This window comes from Dermacentor albipictus, chromosome 9, assembly GCF_038994185.2.
Source record: "Dermacentor albipictus isolate Rhodes 1998 colony chromosome 9, USDA_Dalb.pri_finalv2, whole genome shotgun sequence".
Classification (NCBI taxonomy): Eukaryota; Metazoa; Arthropoda; class Arachnida; order Ixodida; family Ixodidae; genus Dermacentor; species Dermacentor albipictus.
In genome coordinates this window covers 128,979,407-128,997,984 of record NC_091829.1, presented here as the reverse complement: position 1 = coordinate 128,997,984, position 18,578 = coordinate 128,979,407, and the positions used below count along the sequence as shown (strand labels likewise).

The following is an 18,578-nucleotide window of genomic DNA, read 5'->3' as shown; positions in this document are numbered from 1 at the left end:
CGACGTCTCGAGGACTGCGACGTCATCGAGCGCGTCGAGGCTTCTGAGTGGGTGTCTCCACTCGTGGTGGTGCGCAAGAAGGATGGAACCATGCGGCTCTGTGTAGATCTATGGGAACAGGACAGTCTTGTGTCTCACGTTCAAGAAAGGGTCTTGCAGAAACAGTGGCAGACTACACAGTACGTAGACAAACGTAGAGGTGCTCAGGCAACTCGTGTTAAGGTGGGAGACACCGTCAGAATAAGATTTAAGAGGAAAGGATTTTTTAAGTACAGTAAACCCCGTAAAGTCAAGGCCCAGATAGGACCGTCTACTTTTCTACTCAGTGATGGGAAGACGTGGCATGTGTCTAAGTTAACTCTAGTGATAAAGAATTCAGCAGATAGTACATTGTGTACCAGTGACAAAGATTTTTTGTACTCGTATTCAAACCTCGATAGTCATTCCGATGACTTGTCTGTAGTGACATCGTCTTCTCATAAGCTTCAGTTAAGTAGTCGGTCTGACTGTATCACTTCCGAGTCTACACAGTCAGCAGTTGTCTCTGATTCCGTGGGGGAATCGGTAGCATCCCAGGACTTGTTGGGACTTCGAGAGGAGCGTCCTGGGCAACCCTCTCCAGCTTCGAACGACAACCACATTCAACTTTCCAACCAGGGGGAGGGAAATAGTAGTGGGACGACTGGGTCTTTAAAGTCGACCGAAACGCGTCGCAACCCCCAAAGTTCTTCTGAGGTACGCACGCGTCCTCATCGTGTCAAAAAACGGCCTCCGCGGCTTGACGATTATGTTTCCTGAATGCAGAGCGTATTGCCGTCTTCGAAATGCCACGGCTAGGGGCCTCGCTGTGACATTTAGGAGGCAGTTCACATTTTTCGTTCACACAGGTAAAATGTGTTCCTTGTTGCGGTACAGTGAGTTTTGTGCCGTGTTCCTTGTTGAACTTTGTTTGAGTGACTGCCTGTGTTTTAGTGCCCAAGACTGGTGCGCGTGTATGTGAACTTGGGCGGGGACGGATTGAATTTTTTGTGGACTTAAGTGCGTGCTTTGTGTGCAACTGGTGCGCGCGTGTGAACATGGGGGGGGAATGAACTGTAATTGCCTTTGGACTTAAGTGCGCGTCTTGTGTGCGCGTTTCACTGTATGTTTACTTTGTTTCCAGGGGGGGGATGATGTAGTATAGTGTCGCCCCCTGTCAGATCTATGTGTCATCGCACATGTATGTTTTGTAGTTGTTTAGCTAGATGGCGCACCCCCCTTCTGTCATGCGACGAGCATTGGACCAATCGGGAGGTGTCATCTGGCGTGTGAAGCCTTTATCAGCAATAAACGGCCGAGGGTGGCCGAGTCTTCGTTCCGGTTTTCAACGGGAGCAGTTCGCTCCGCGTCTCCTTTACTGCGCCGGCGTTAGCCGCGCGTTCGCTGGTCGGGGCCCCCCGCTCGCCTGCCGCTGCCGACACAACACCCCCTTAACTGCAAATGCCAATCTTGAAGGCTTTGTTAGAATCGTAAGGTTGCATCAGCATTGTGATCATCGCACCCATTCCGATACCACTGCGTGTGACCTGCTCTTGTTTGTTGAATTTGCCTTCCGGACAGCATTCTGCCATTATGTGCTTGTTTGTTTGTTTAGTGTGCATTCCAGACAGCGCTCCGCCGGCTCCAAGAACTCTTTCACGCAAAGTTATCGCCAGTCTGGGCCAAATAGCACCAATGGTGCCCTCGCAGTCCGAATGAGCCTGGCTCGGCAATTGAAGAGACTGAACTGCCACCTTCCACAACAAGCTCAATTGCAAACATTATGAATGATCTGCTAGCCTGTGGTGTGTTGATTCCTGCCGCCGTTACATTTGACGACTTTGCAGACGACAGCACAGTGACAAACTGAACGATGACAAAACAATTCAGGAAGTTCTCCCACTATCAAACCGCGACTGAAACTTGGATGCTGATGATGTGCAATGTGCTCTAGAGCCTTCACATGCAGATCTGACTCAAGCCTTCGCAGTCCTTGTATCAATGTAAAGAGACAACATAAAACTAGCAGAAATACAGGCGGACTTCGTTGCACGTAAGCGGAAGTGCTGTGGGGTCTGATGTGTGATTCTCACACCGTACTCTTGGGACAAAGGAACGACAACGCAGTAGTGCAAACAATCACAAGGGCATTTATTGCACCTTTCATACATCAATGCCTGCTAGCCGAGTTGCTATCCACAAAACATGCCGATTGGCGCGCGACAAATCTAGAAGTCCGACTTACCGCGACCGCAAGCGAGCGAATATGTTCGCCCCATGCTGGATCCCAACGCCTGGTCGTTCGCGTGTATAGTCACGCGAATCGTGGCGCGTTCGAAGGCGGCCACGCGAGGCGGTCTCGCAGATGCATCGGTCACCGTGCGCGCGGAATGTCCGCGCTGTTCGGCGACCCGCCGGGGAAGAGGGCCGCTGCACGTGCGGCATGGCACATCCGTCCCGCTGGCTGTCTGGAACCCAAGAGCCTTGTCTCTCCCGCACCCAAGTAACCGCAGCAGCACAACACTAGCGCCATCTCTTGCACTGCGCCTGTACCATTCCGACCGCCGCGTGTGCGGCGAAGCCGCACTACAGGAGACGCGCTATGCGGGAAAAACATCAGGGGAGGCGCGAGGGTCGCGCATCCCCACAGTGCATACAGCAATGAATAGACCACTTTATTGACGCTGTTTCATGTACATTAACTACAAGTTCACCCTTTTGGTCTGGGATGTGCATTGATGGATCAGCGAATGGAACTTCGTCTGCTGCTCACAACGACGTTTCGACGAACAGCCACTGACTTTGACCCATGTACCGTGCCGATCAGGGAACACTGGTGCAGCGATCGCCTTATTGTCAGCCTACAAATACCGTGATTTGGCAGTCACCCAGAGGGGCATGGAACCGGAATGGCAGGAGCGGTGCCGCTCACGTCTTTCTTGCAGCTTTGCAGGTTAGTAATCCGAACTTGCATTGCTTTCACACACATTTTGTTTTGCCAGTTCCACCCTAAGTGTTATTTGCTTGCCTGAAAACTCACTCACAAGTGAGACTATTCATGTCACCGCTTTCGATTGTTGTCGTATTTCTTTTTATCTGTGCTGTAGCACGGGTAACAACAGACGCAGTAGGTGCAAGAAATGGAATGGTTTAGTGAAGATAGCCTGGCTGCTTTTATTCCGTGCGAATCAGTAGGTGCATGCGCACTTCATGATGCGATAGGCGGGCTTGCAATGACGCGATACGGCACTTCCTCCCCCTTAGAAGCACAGCCTGTCGGGTGGTCTCCTTGTGCACGTAGAACGCCTAGGAACTCCTAAGCCCGCCGGTACACTTGAGGTTGCTTCACTGGAAGCATGGGAGGTACCAAGTGATCCGTCTGACGATGGTTCAGCGCCTTCCATTGCAGAGGGTTGATTACTCTCTGTGACTTGGTTGTCTCCAGGTCGAGTTGCGTAGAATTCTTGCTTTACTTCATCCGCTGCGAGTCGTGACCGCACTTGGTCTACGTGACGGTGCTGCACCCCTCCTATGGTGTCCACCGTGACCATACACCTACCTCATGTTGATGTCACCATGCCGGGTAACCATCTCTGGCGAGCCTGATAGTACTGCCGTGACCAAACAGGCGTTCCCGGTGAAAAGACTGTTGGCAACGGTGCTGGGGGTCTGCTCACCGTGGAATCCCGTGCCACCTCTTCATCTGGAAAATGTGCACTTAGGCGGGTCCTGGGTTGAAAACCCAGCAACATCTCCGCGGGCGACTTGCCATCTCGAGTCGGTGTTGCCCTGTAGCGTAGCAAGAACTTGGAAATACGACTGAGCAGACTTCCATCCTTATTTTTCTTGATACCTTCCTTAATGGTGCGCACTGCACGCTCCGCCAATCCGTTTGACTGCGGATAGTATGAAGTGGAGGTGACATGACAGACATGGTTATCTTTGAAAAACCTTTCAGTCACTGAACTGCTAAATTGTGGCCCATTGTCGGAAACGACTGTATGCGGCAGACCAAAACGCGCAAAGATCCCTTGCAGTACTTCGACTGTAGTTTCTGCACTTGCTGTTTCAAGAAGTACTGCCTCTATCCATTTTGTTTCTGCATCTACCACCACCAAGATCATGTGACCTTCCACTGGCCCTGCATAGTCGATATGTAGGCCAGCTTGAAGGGACCTGTACCGCTGGCATGGGCCAACATTGCACGCATTGCTGACAGCTTTGTACCAGCTTGTCTATGTCGTGGTCCAATCCGGGGTACCAAAACATCGTACGGGCCAGGCACTTCATTGCAGTCGTGCCTGGGTGGGTGTCGTGAAGTTCTCTCAGAATAAGTGCCCGCACTGTCTCGGGCAAAACTACGCGATGACCCCAGTATATTAGTCCTTTGCTCACAGTGAGTTCATATCTGCGGGTGAAGTACGGCTGAAGGCACTGTTGCTCCGGTCCCAGCTGGTTTGACCAACCACAAAGGATCCACCTCTTCACCTGTCGGAGAAGCATGTCCTCGCTATTTCTGTCTGCCAACTGCCCTGCGCTAAGAGAACAATCTGTCAAAGCTTGCGCATGTAGCACATATTCGACGGAATCATCTTCACCAGGGTGCCCTTGGTCCAGCAGCGGCAAGCGCTTAAAGCATCGACATTCGCGTGTAGTGGTCCTTTCCGGAATTCTATGTCATACTGATACGCTGATAAAAGGAGCGCCCAACGCTGTATCCTGGCCGCCGCCATCTCCAGAATTGGTTTCTCGGGATGAAACAGCCCTGTCAATGGCTTGTGATCCGTTATCAGACAAAATTTATTGCCAAAAAGATAGTCTCTGAACCTTGTCACACCGAAAACTAGGGCAAGCGCTTCCTTTTCCAGTTGCAAGTAATTTCGCTCCGCCGGCGTCAAGGTTCTAGAGCGAAAAGCTATCAGATAGTCTTCGCCGTTGATGCGGTGGGACAGCACTGCGCCCAAGCCGACCGATGAGGCATCGCATTCCAGTCGAAGGGGTTTTCGCGGGTCATAGTGGACCAGAAATTAAGCCTTGCCTAAGGCACTCTTTGCTTCTCTAAACGCGCTGTCCTGGGATGGCCCCCATTGCCACAACACCCCCTTTGCCAGCAAGCGATATAAGAAAGCCAGCGTCGTTGACAAGTTGGGCAAGAATTTAGCATAACAAGTAACCAAGCCCAAGAACGATTTCAGCTGGCTTACCGATGTTGGCTTCGGCGCGGCCAGTTCCGCCTCGAGGTTATCTTGCAGAGGATGAAGACCTTTGGCATCGATGCGGTGCCCCAGAAACTACACTTCCCTAAACCGGCACTTGGCTTTGTTCAACTTCGGGTTGTGTTCACGAAGCTGCTGAAACACCTGCCGCAGTACCCATGTGTCGTTTTCCTTTTCCGCCACAATGATGTCGTCGAGGTACACTTGAACATTCGGCAAACCTTGCAAAATCAATTCCATGCGTCGCTGGAACAAAGCGGTGGCTGGAGCAGTCCCAAATGCTAGGCGATTGTAGCAGTAAAGGCCCATGTGTGTGTTGAGTGCCACCGTCTTTCTAGCTTCGTCGTCCAGCGGCAGCTGATTGTACGCATTGCGTAGGTCCAGAGTGCTGAAGACTTCGCCTCCCAAAAGCGCCGCAAATATGAATTCAACTTTGGGCAGGGGATACTGTTCCAAGTGAGACGCCGGGTTGACTGTTAACTTGAAGTCGTCGCACAATCATATATTGCCGTTCTTTTTTGCTATCGGAACCACCGGTGCTGCCCAATCTGAAATGCTTATCGGCGAAAGCACTCCATCTTGCACGAGATGGTCGAGCTTGGCCGAAACTTTGGAGCGCATGGCATAAGGCACTGTACGTGCCTTACAGAAACGTGGGCGGGCTCCTTCTTTGAGGTGTAATTGCACAGGGGGGCCCTTGCAACAGCCCAGCTTGTTCTCGAAAAGATCCGAAAATTCATCGAGCAGCGGCGTCATCTTGTTATCACGAAGAACATTTACACTTGAGGTGGTTCTAATGTCCCAGAAGGACACACTTGCCTTACGGAACGCCTCTATCGTGTTCCGGCCGCAGAGCAGTGGTCCGTTATATGCCACCACGATTAGTGTGTTGGTCACAACAGTCGATCCACACTGAACCCTCATGGTTGTCTCACCGACAACTGGCAATCGCCCGACGAAGCATGTTAAGCGGAGTGACGTTTTTTCCAGTGCCGGCCACCATTTGCGATGTTTCTTAAATATGTTCTTCGGTATGGCGCTGTCCGGAGAACCCATGTCTAGAATCATGCGCAATTTCCGGCCCTGCCATGTGAACTCTTCCTCGAGTGGCTTCAACGTAGCTCTGTCGGCAGAGCTGTGAGCGACAAGAGCAAGCAACATTTCTTCTTCACTCTCACCTTCCATTTCCTCGACGGCAAAGGCACCACATTCTCGAGGGCAGCCACAGGTGCAAACCTTCGCCAGATGACCTTTCGTGCCGCAATGGTGGCACTTGGTGTTTCGATGACGGCACTTGTGTGTTGCGTGGGGGCCGCCACAGCGCTCACATGAATGGTTGTTCTTTGCAGTGTTCCACTTCGTCCAGGGTCGTCGTCCTCACTGCGACTGTACAACATTGATGCTGGTTCCCGTAGTCACTGGGTCTGCACCTCGCATGTCACGAACGTCGCCTAGCGCCTTCTTTGAAGCTATGGCAAATTCTTCTGCTTCCTCAAAAATTAGCTTCTTCTGCGTTAATAGGCAGCGTCGTGCGTCGTCCTCCCTGATTCCGCATACTATGCGGTCTCTCAGCATACGGTGCAGCGAGTTGCCGAAGTTGCAACTTTCCGCCAGTCCCCGAAGGTCGGCAATGTATTCCTGAACGCTCCCTCCATCCCTTTGTTTGCGCGTGAAGAACGAGAAACTCGCCGCTATTTCATTGACTTGAGGATTGTAATGTTCCTCGAGGTATTCAACGATTTCATCGTAAGTCTGGCTGTTAATCGACACGGTTAGAAGGCGTCCTTGCAACATGCGCACGACATTATCGCTCAATGAAGACACCAGCAGAGCTCGGCGTTTGGCCGTGTCGGTAATTCCATTGCCCTCAAAATAAGCTTCCAGCCGTATCCTGTACATGCTCCAGCTGCTCACCATCTCGTCGAAAACCGGTGGGCGAGATGCCATCATTCGATCCTGTCAGTAGCTGACCATGCTCACATGAAGTCCCACTCTCGTCGCCACTGCTGTAGCGCGGGTAACAACAACAGACGCAGTAGGTGCAAGCAATGGAATGGTTTATTGAAGATAGCGTGGCTGCTTTTATTCCATACGAATCAGTAGGTGCATGCGCACTTCGTGATGCGATAGGCGGTATGTTGGGTTCAGTTATGGCCACCAAGATCGACCATCTGGACAACCAGAGGAGGCATTGCAATTTGCCTTTTTTTTTGTGTAGAGGATACAAAACCCAACAAGGCAAGTGAAGACTGTGGAGAATGTGTAATTGACATCTGTAAATCAAAATTAAGTATCCAATCAGTGAAAATAGCAAATGCTCACAGGCTGGGCAATTCAAGTCTGGTAGCAATCGTCCTTTAATAGCAATTTTCGCTTCCTATGTTGAAAAGCGGGAGGTTTTAAAAAGCACTTATAAATTAAAATGAAGCAATGTCAGTATTTCAGAGGACTTTTCTGAGGATGTACATAGAAAGAGAAAACATCTATGGCAGTTTGTGAAATCGCAAGAACAAAGTCGCGACAAGATCAGTCTTGAGTACGACATAATCGCGAGAAGTACTTGTTCGATGATAATATTGTAAAGAAGATAACGAACGTGCGCACGGAGTCAGCAGCATCGGCAGCAGCAAGCGCGCGCGCAGCAGAGGCTCGAGCTCAGGAACTGCGCGGTGCATCTTAGAACCGGCGATCGCTACGAACCGCAATTTATCTCCTTTATAATATAAATGAGGTGCTACCAGTAGTACAGTGAAACCTCGTTAAACCGTAGTTGGCCGGAGCTCGGAAAGGTATGCACTAAATGATAGTACTGTTCAACCGAAATAGCATGAAATCGCCCACTTACCTGTCGAAAATGTAACACGGAACTCGGACAGAGTGGGATGAAAGGGGGAAAAAACATGCAGTACAGTCAACGACCAATTTTTCGGACCCTCTAGGGAACGTAAGAACGTCCGAAAATTCAGGCAGTCCGAAAAAAATGAATGCATGCAAAGAAACGCACCTTCTTTCTTTTTTTCTCGGATATAGAGGTAAAGGGCAAATTACCAGGCTTACGAAACCCTGCCAAAGCATCAGTGAAGTGGCTATAAAAAGAGGCGTTCAAAAACTCTGTATGCAGCTGACTGCCGGTTTATTATGTACATGTGCATCGTCGGGTAGCCGGTGTTATTGCTGCAGTGGCTTGAAGAACTTGTTGGTTGTTGTTTGGACGGCGTTCCGGTTGCATGCGATGATATTCACTTTGATCTGAGCAAGGGTCATGTCAGCACTGTACACCGATGAGTCAACAGTGTTCGCGTCAACTCGGCGCTTGTAGGCGGCGCAGGCATTGGCTCCTCATTTTCAACATCGGAGTCTTCTGAATCCCCCACAACCTGATGGACTATTTCCTCGTCAGTCAGTTCTGTGCAGAAGTAGAGCTCATTGTCAGCATCAACAAACTGTCAATAAACTGTTCGTGGAGAAACAGTGGAGTTCGCTGACGAGCGTCAAAGCACCTAGGCCTAGCGTCGCAGAGCACACTTGACACAACAGCACAACCACACACCACGCTAGCCAAAACTAAAGCCCCTGCATCGACGCGCCACCGCCGCTTTCTTAAGTAGCGACAACCTTTGTTGAGCGCCGCCCTTTTCCCCTCACACCAAATCCGGTTCCGGTATTTCTGGTTCCGGCATTTCCGGTTTAAAAATTTCCGGTTCCGGCGTTTCCGCTTCCTAGATTTGCGCTGCGGGAATTTCCGCTTTGACTGCTGTTAGACCACAGTGAGACGCCCGCGCGTGCTTAGCAGAGCTGTGGCAGTCACTATTAGAAGAATGGCCGCTGAGTCAGGGATTTGACTTTACTACATTTAAAATGAAACTGCTGTTTAAGGGGGGAAGCGGGGATCAGATCGCGATTTTCGCGAAAAAAATCGATTTTTGAAAAGTACGCTTTTCAGAATCTACAGCATCATTTCTATCTTGTACTGAAATATTTCACCGAAAAACAAACTCTAAGCACTTAAAATAAATATATTTGTCGGTGCTGGCATCCACAAATCCACCCGAAATCGCGAAAAAGCCGCGAAGTTCAACGCGCGACTGCTCGGCTTTCCCGCCACGGAGCGCCGCCATTTTGGTATCGTTGGAAAGCCCGACTCTTTGACTCTTTGTCCCAGCCCTTCCCTTCCTCCCCTGCCAGCCAGCACGCGCACAAAAAAAGAAAAACAGGAGAGTGGCAGCACGGAGCAGCCAATGGCTGCCGCGCCCCGATTGGCTCTGCGCCGCGGCTCGTTGTAAGGCGCCTCCTCATTGGTCGACGCCGCGCCATAATGGCGGCCGAGGCAAGGAGCGCAAGGAGCGTCTGCTTTTGTCCGCTGCTGGGAAGCCTTTCTGGACTTTCCTTCTCTTGTGTTTCGAGGACGTCGACCACGTGCAATGGATCCGCGCAAGTTCGAAAAGAAGTACCGGACGAAGCATGCCTACGGGAAGCGGAAACGCAAGCCCGTCACAGCAAGGAAGAAGCTGCGATTGTCAGCAGGTGGTTCGGCCGAGCCGAGCGTCCGTTCAGAATCGGCGGAGTACGCGCCCAACGTGCTGCGGGATCTTGCGCCGAGTCGAGCACCAGCCAGCGATAGTGAGACGAACCATGACCTTTTGCCGTCGAAGCGCGGGCGCAGTGTTACTTCACCGGTGACGATCGACATGCCAGTGAGTCTCGCCGTACGCGAGCGTCCCGTCGCAAGTTCGTCCAGCACAGATCACGGAGTGAGCTTGCAGCAGTCATCGCCGCCCGACTGCAGAGCATCGGAGACGCGCTTCCGCGGTGAGTCGTTCAACGCCGAGATGTCTCCGCAGCCAACAACCGCCAGTGAAGGCAGTCCCATGCCATCGACGAGTTCCGGCGCTTCGACGGAGCTGCAACGCGGGCGCACGCTCGCTGCCGCGGATGCGCCGGCGGCCGACCTTGCCGCTCATCGCAGTGTTGACTGTTCGCCCAGTGAACGTCGCACTATTCAAGCTCACCTGGAAACACGATTTGTGTCCGCGGAAACTGCAGAACTGCAAGCGTCGAGAGTTCGCGAATCGCTTCGCGCGGTTTCAGCAACGGAGCGCAAGTTTGGGCTGACTGGCTCACAGGAAAATGCCATTCCCGCACCTCCAGAAGAGGAGTTTATGCTTGTTCAAGTTGCTGCTTTGAACTCGCTGATTGGTTCCCCGCTTTGCCCAACTTGTCAGCAGCCCGGCCTAGCAGTGCACCGCGAGACTGAACTGGGACTAGCTGTGAAGATGGTACTTTCATGCATTTCCTGTGGTAGTACCCTACAGTCTGAGTGGTCCTCACAAAGGAAGAGCGGCTCTAGAGCTTTCGAGGTCAACATCAGAGCTATGCAAGCAATAAAGAGCATTGGGAAAGGACCAACTGCTCTTAATGACTTCTGGGCCACCATGAATGTCTCGCCTCGTGGGTTACACCACAAAACATATGATGGGCACCTCAAAAAGACTTTCAAGCCTGCCGCAGCGGCAGCTGCACACAACATCTTCACAGAGGCTGTAGAGGCAGTGAAAAAGGTGTACACTGAAATGGAGACAACATTTTCAAAGAACATAACAGTAGTGTATGATGGCACATGGTTGACACGCGGCCACAGCTCCCATACCGGCGTAGGCTGTATAATTGATTTCCATACAGGGCTTGTGTTGGACTGCATAGTTCTGTCCAACTTCTGCCTTGGGTGCAGCCGACAGCCAGCAGAAAGTGACCCCAACTATGCTGAATGGAAGCAGCAACACCAGTACCAGAAAAACACTGATGTGAATTCTGGAAGAATGGAGGTTGAGGCTGCACTACAGCTCTTCAGGCGCTCCTTGAGCAGAAATGATTTACGGTACACAAATATAGTTTGTGATGGGGACAGCCGCATGTTTCGCACTCTATGTGATGAAGAAGTTTATGGTTTTGTGCAGCTATCTAAAGAGGACTGCATAAATCATGTAAAAAAACGAATGGGGGCTGCACTTCGCTCTTTGGTGGCCAAGGCAAAGAAAGGAGAGCCACTAGGTGGAAAGGGGGGCCTGACACAGCAGCTCATCAAAAAACTGACGAACTACTATGGCCTTGCTCTGCGGAACCACTCAGAAGTCGAGGAAATGCAAAGGGCAGTAATGGCGACGTACTACCACATCACATCAACAGACGATGAGCCCCATCATGAGCTGTGTCCCCCTGGCCCCCTTAGCTGGTGCAACCACCGATCAGCTGAGGCAGAAGGGCAGCCAGCACCAGCTCACAAGTACAAGCTTTCAGCTAAAGTTGCTGAAGCACTCCTGCCTGTGTACCAGCGCCCCTCAGACCCTCAGTTGCTGGCCCGGTGCAGAGGAGGCAAAACTCAAAACGCGGCTGAGAGTCTCCATTCAGTGATATGGTCACTAGTATCAAAAGACCAGCATGCCTCACTGTTTGCCGTGGAAACAGCAGTGCACGAGGCAATTTCAAAGTACAACTCGGGCAGTCTGAAAGCTTATTCAGACCTGTGCACAACATTGGGCCTGCGCCCTGGTGCCCTCTCTCTTCAGCGGGCTGTCGAGAAAGACTCCCAGCGAATGAAGAAGGCACGCAAAGTCCATCTCCTGAAAGGACAGAGGGCTAAGAAGTCACCTGCTGCCAAGGACACCAAGTTTTACAATGCAGGAGCATTCTAGACAGTGTGTGCCAGTATGGAACTTTGAGGCTTGTTTTCTCAAAAGTTTGTTTTGGGCTTATCACCTCGCTCGTGGAAAGCATAGCACGGCAATGGGAGCACGGATTTTAATCCTGTTTGTTTTGCTGCAATTGCTGAAGTGTGCCTTATGTCAAGACAGTCTCAGATTTACCATTTAGCCTCACCATTGTTTTATTACACAATAATTGGAGCATGATACATTCTAAACATAAAGAGAAGGTGCATACTATATCGTTTAGAAGAAGAGCAGAGAAATTTAAAAAGAAATTAAGAGAATCTTGACTTAGACTATACTTCTTAGTAACTATTAAAAACATTTACAGACCCATAACCCATTTTGCTGTCACGCTAGGCTTTCCACGAGCAAGCAACATGTTAGCAATATATAAATAATGATAAAATAAAAACTACTGAAGATATTATTGTGAAACTTTGCAGCTGTCTGTTTGATGCTATTTCGAACCTGTATAACAAATTTCATCACTCTAAGATAAAAAATGAAAAAGTTTGTTCCGATCCCCTCATCCCCCCTTAAGTGGGTACGGTCTAACGAGGTTTTGCTGTACAGTGCAAATTGTACGCAGCTGATATGAAATAATGACTAAATGCTGCGAAGCATGCAGGTTTACGCACCTGAGAAGCATTGTGTGACACTGAGAGGAGCAAATCTAAGCGTCGTGGTCATATTGGAAACGGCAGCTAGCCGCCAGCAGACTTTTAGAACTTGAAAAATTCGGACTTGATCAATATTCTGGACATCATATGCACTGTCAAGGTTCCCACAGACCCAATGCATTTTTGCGACTAATTTTTCGGATGATTTTAGGCCCTGAAGTTTGATTTTCTGGGCTAAATTGCTCGTTCTGAGCTACAATACACAATCTTGGAGACTACCATGCATAATTTTCTGCTGGCTTGGCTTCCAGTGGCCTGCTTTATAGACACTTTTCACGGTGATCATGTGGGCACTACCCCGTTTCTTCACATGGTAACGTGTCTATTGCTTGCCTCAGCTGCCTCCGCTGTTCCTATGTTTACAATGCATGTGCATGACACCGGTGCGGCTCCACAAACCTGTTGACAGATATCATAGATGCGGTGCAGACAACACGAAGCTTTGTCCACAGCTTCAGACGACATGCAAGTGCTTTCAGAGCTTGTTACACCCGAATGGGAACCAGAAGGTTCCCATTTGGCTCAGCATTGTAAAATATGCAAGTGCAAACCCATGTTTCATGATACCACACCACGATATTGAAAAAGGGCCGTGACACCACCGCCCGAGAGTTATCGGAAGCATTCTTCATTCAGTCATTGGGGTCACAGTGCATTAGTGTGCCTTCCTTAACCTTGTACAGCGCTGAATTTGGTTTTTTGGATTCTGTCGCATGAGTGCGCTCTTGGGATTGGATGTTGGTGGCTCCACCGCTTGGTGCTCCCTGCGCATGTTCCTCTAGTTTCAGCTGTTCTATAAAGGAGTGACGCAATAAAATGTCAGTTGAGAGTAGCGCCTTGTCCCGGGGGAGGGGTTCATCTTTCTTATGTCTGTTGTTTTGCGCTAAACAAAGTATTCATAGTGATACAGCGCTGGCGGATGAGTAGATTTATTTACCCTCAAGGAAAGCCATGCATTGCAAAGGGCTGGCAATGCAGGCAGTCATAATACAGTAAAACCTCGTTAAACCGTACCCGCTTAAACAGTAGTTTCGGTTTAAAAGTAGTAAAGTCAATTCCCCGACTCAGCGGCCATTGAACATAATGTATTTTGTATCCGCATAAACCGTACCAGCTTATTGCGTACGCATCGGTTAAAACGTAGTGTTTCCACTTTTCGTCGCGCAAGCACGGCGGTGCGTCGTCTCCATCGGGCGGCCCGGCAGAACAACAAGCCTGAGAGATCGGTACAACGGCCTCCAAGCGCCTCTGCGTTTGCACGTGAAGCCGCATCAACATCAACATCATTTCGACGCCGCATGGACGACGTGCCAGCGAGCGTTGTGGCGTCATGCAAGCGAGGACTCGCGTCATGCCGAAGCTAGGATAAAAAAGATGCCGGGTGCTCAGCATAGAAGAAAAATTAGACATCGTCCGTGCTACCGAACGTGACACGAAGTCGGTGCTGGCCCGCGGCATGGATCTGCTGTTGACTACAGTGTGTGACATTTGGAATGCGAAGTTGCTCGGCAGTGCTGCTGCGACCGCGAAGAGATGTCAGCTACGAGGTTCGACTTTTCACCATCGTTGCCGCTGTTGTTGCCGAAGTGTCAACTAGCGACAGTGATGAGGACGACACGGAAAGAGACAGCAGGGGCTATTCAGGCCTGACAGTGCCAGAAGCTGCGCGTTACCTCAGCCTCATGAATGCGATCGTCGCAAGGAGAACAGGGGCGCGATAACGTAACTATTCCAAATGAAAAGTTTTCTGAACTTTGGCACCCGGCAATGAAAAAGGCGCCCCGGGACTTATGCAGCACTACTGCGCGCATGCACGGAGAATACGTAACGCCAACGAGGAATCTGCCGTGCGAGTGTTTGCAGAAAGAAGGGCGGCTGGCTGAGAAGCTGGCACGCAGCTTCAGTAAGTTTGAGGCCGCTGTCGTCGTGCTAGGCCGCCGCAACATCAAACGAAAATAACACTTACGTCCCGCGAAGTGAATAAATACTGCATGTTGTTTCCCCTTTCATCGCACTCTCTCTGAGTTCCGTTTTCGACAGGTAAGTGGGCGATCTCATGCTATTTCGCTTAAACAGTACTACCGTTTAGTACGTACTTTTTCCGAGCTCCGGCCAACTACGGTTTAACGAGGTTTCACTGTATAGCAGTGACTGCACGGATTCATTATACTCCTTAATATGCCAGTTACTATTTTTGCAGGCACACCCTTCTTCCCTCTATCGTTCCACATTTTACATCATGAATGGAGCGCGGTGTGTTAGCGAACACCCAGTGGCATTTCTGACAGCTGATCGCACTGTAGCAGGGCAGAAGCAGTAATTGTTTTGTATTTGTGGCGCTTGCGGTGACGCAACGTGCGGCTCGCCGCCGAGAGCGCGATCTTGTTCCTCTAGAGCAAACTGCTCCGAAAAAAGTGTCAGTAGTCTCCAAGAATAAGAGGCACACACTATCGCTCCAGAGCGCGTGCGTCATCCTCCCATCTTGGAGGCCATCCCGCTCTTGCTTGGCTGACAAAACTCCAGGAGACGCCACATTTCTTTTTCAGTTAACACTGTCGTCGCAATTACTTGGTGCGGAATCCGGTTACGTCGCCGTTCTGCACGTGGTGTGCCTCAAAGACATTGTGCGCATCCATGTGTGCCACCTCCTGTGTCTTTGCGAGAGCCAAGTGGTGCGAAGAAATGTTGAAAATGTGTGACCCTGACATTCCAAAAATTAAAGTAGCTATTATTAAGCAAATAGAGAGTGAACATTCCCAGGTTGATGTTGCAAAAGAATATAACCAATCCAGCATTCGTGTTGTCCACTTCTCTTGTGTCCTCTCTGCACGCCTCACCTTTTTTGCATAATGAACCAATCCAAGCAAACACTATCTGACTACGTTAGAAACTACAACGTTAGCCGTTTTGGAAAAACATGGGAAAGTGGGAGATGGAAATTCAAGACGATAAGCAAAACGAGAACAAAGTTAAAGCGGAAGCCAACATTTCAACAAGTGGACTTTTTTTCTTCAATGCGTTTAAAAAGACAAGTCTACTTGTCGAAACGTTGGCTCCCACTTTTGCCTTGTTCTCATTTTGCTCAATGTTAGACGTTAGCTGCTCGAAGCCTAATAAATTTAATTATCTTGGCTCAACACATTTTATGCGAAGCGTATTACGAGAGCACAGCCCAGCTCCTCAGGCGCGGCGGTGTTGCCTTCAATGACCTTTGACCCCATGCCATACCACGTGACACCGTGACGTCACGACAGAGGAGAAACGGGGCTCCAACTCGCGCCGTCGCTCGCGGCGTCATATAAGCAGCTGCGCTTGCCTTTGCTAGACATTTTCTAGGTGGCTTTGATCGGACGCGGTGAGCGTCGAGCAACGCAGCGTTCGGCGCGACAACGAAATTTCTTGGTGGCTTTGGCTCAACTCTTGCAAGATGGGCTGGGTGGGAATCGAACCAGGGTCTCCGGAGTGTGAGACGGAGACGCTACCACTGAGCCACGAGTACGATGCTTCAAAGCGGTACAAAAGCGCCTCTAGTGAATGCGGTGTTGCCTTAGAAACGAGCTGCTCTCGTGCGTCGCTTGCTCAGGCGCACATTTCGTTGCCGCGCCGAGCGCTGCGTTGCTCGACGCTCACCGCGTCCAATGCGGGGCGCATAGTCGCTGCGCCGTAGCCCATTGTCTTACACCGCTTGGCGGGTCGACGGGAACGCTGTCGTGTTCCACTCTTGAAGGCGAAGCAGAGTAACGCATGAGTTGTTTCTTCGTCTAGCCGAACCAAATATAGCCAAGCAACAGCAGTTCACCAGGCTAAACAGTGGTTCAACAACTAAAATAAAGGCTAGTATGCTTCGCCTCCTGGGCTTAACCTTAGCTAAGCCACAGCCATTTTTTAGGACTATCTTTAGGTCCCCGCCAGGCCCAGAAGAATGGTCAACAACTGTATAGGGAGAGCAGTTACTGCATGCTGATTGTAATACCTGGTTTGGACTTTTCGTGCTCTTCATCCGGCTGTGTGTTTATAGTGTGTGTTCATCATTTGTGTGTTCATCATTTGTGTGCTTTATAGCATATTGTTCGAGGAAACTCTGCTCGCCTAAGCACACGTTCAGAGAGCGCATAGTTTTTAAGTGAAAACATTGATGCCTGCTCTACTTGCACGGCAACTGAGCGAGATTGTTGTTTACACTGCAGCATCAAAGAGGCCGTCACTCGTTACTTGTTTGGCTTGCATAAGAGGCAAACTGTTTTTCGGTAAAAAAAAAGTTTGTCAGCGTAACAATACACACAGGCCTGCCACGGTACGTAGCCCCATTTCGTTCATGGAAGCAGCAGCGTATCCAGATGTCAGCCTTCGATCAAGAACGGCAACGTGGTGGTGGCCCTGCACCGTGTCGCTGCGTCCCACTTCTTGCGTTTGCATTGTGCTGTACTAGGAGTGGTTCACTTCAAGATGATATGGCCAAGACCGAACTATAAAAGCAGTTTCCTTCATCCTACTTGCTTCTCCTGTACTTCAGGTCGGCCGGTGGTGCACGAACTCGTCAGCTGTGCTAGGCCTAATGAATCTGTGTGCGACGAGGTTGACACTGCTTTAAACTCAATGTGGATGGCTGCAAATCATGCATCTCTACTTCAGAAGTGTTTTTAGCATGAAATAAATACAGTAGAACTCGCTGATATTATCCCGTTATGTACAATTTCCCGTTATCAACCTCCATGATCAAGAACACAGAAAAGTGACCCATTACAGTTACGCTTATTTTTTGACAGCTCATACCGTGTTTACTCGCGTAATGGTCACACTTTTTTGTCAAAAAAATTGAAGCAAATTCAGGGGTGCGATCCTTAAGTGGGTTACATTTTTCCCAAAAAGAAAAAAAAAATTTTTTTTCATCCCGCCTTTGCTGCGGGATGACAACAGGTCAGCAAATAGGAGGCTGCTGCCGTAACAGTGTGGGTCACCAAAACCAGAATGGCGGCCGGAGGTGCAAGCCGAACACACTAAACGGGATTTATTTTCTTCTCATGACTACATTACGTGCACGAAACAGCTTATTCTGTATCGGTAATGAATAATATTGTTATCGATACATGTTATCCATACATTCTCATCGATACAGGGGCACATCTTTCTATGATGAGTGCTGCCTTCCGACGACGACTAACAAGCCCCTCACCCCAGCGTTGGCACGCGTTGTCTGCGTTGCGGATGGTGGTACTGTGCCTATCATCGGCATGTGTACAGCACGTGTCAGCATCGCCGGCCGCCACACTCCTGTCCTCTTCACCGTGATTGCTCATTGCCCCACGACCTCATTCTCGGCCTCGATTTTCTCTCCGCGCATTCTGCTCTTATTGACTGCTCTTCCAGTACCCTTCGCCTTGAGTTGCCGATTCTCGCAGAACATTCTGACACACCCCAGTGCCACCTACGCCCCACCGGCTTTATTCGCCTGCCGCCAAAATCAATAGCCTATATTGAACTCTTGTCTTCCCCACCAGTCCCTGATGGTGAGTACCTTGTCACTCCTCTGCCCGACATTCCACTACAGTACGACATTACCGTGCCTCACGGTATACTTACTATTACTGCGAACCGCACTTTCATGCCAATCTTTAACTTTGGACTGGCAAAGCAAATTCTACCACAAGGTATTTGCCTTGCCAACATTGATTGCCTCAGCGACCATCACGTGGCAACTTTATCGACCGATGCTTCTTGCGAGCTTAGCAGGCCCATCGTGCCAGCTTCTGCTGCCAATCCCAAGATACAAAAAATGGTTGCGACGGTTGTTAGTCTTCTGGGCAGGCTGAAGACCTTTACCAAATATTATCATCCTACAGAGATATTTTCGACTTCGACGATCGCCCTTTAGGCCAGACGCTCGCGGTCAAGCATCGGATTCTTACTGGCGATGCTACTCTTATTCACCCATGACCGTATCGAGTTTCCGCATCGGAACG

General features: G+C 50.1%; 2 protein-coding genes and 1 pseudogene across 2 annotated transcripts in view; 2 read left to right on the top strand and 1 right to left on the bottom strand.

Moving 5' to 3' along the window:
* Positions 1-18,578, top strand: part of Ras85D (ras-like protein 1) — a 135,751-nt gene that overhangs the window by 97,080 nt on the left and 20,093 nt on the right. The window lies entirely within an intron of this gene.
* LOC135918837 (uncharacterized) lies at positions 3,279-6,631 on the bottom strand (annotated as a pseudogene).
* Positions 9,591-12,144, top strand: LOC139049798 (uncharacterized). Its single transcript, XM_070525599.1, has one exon. It carries the CDS (start codon positions 9,656-9,658, stop codon positions 11,921-11,923), a length of 2,268 nt encoding a protein of 755 aa, XP_070381700.1. The 5' UTR covers positions 9,591-9,655; the 3' UTR covers positions 11,924-12,144.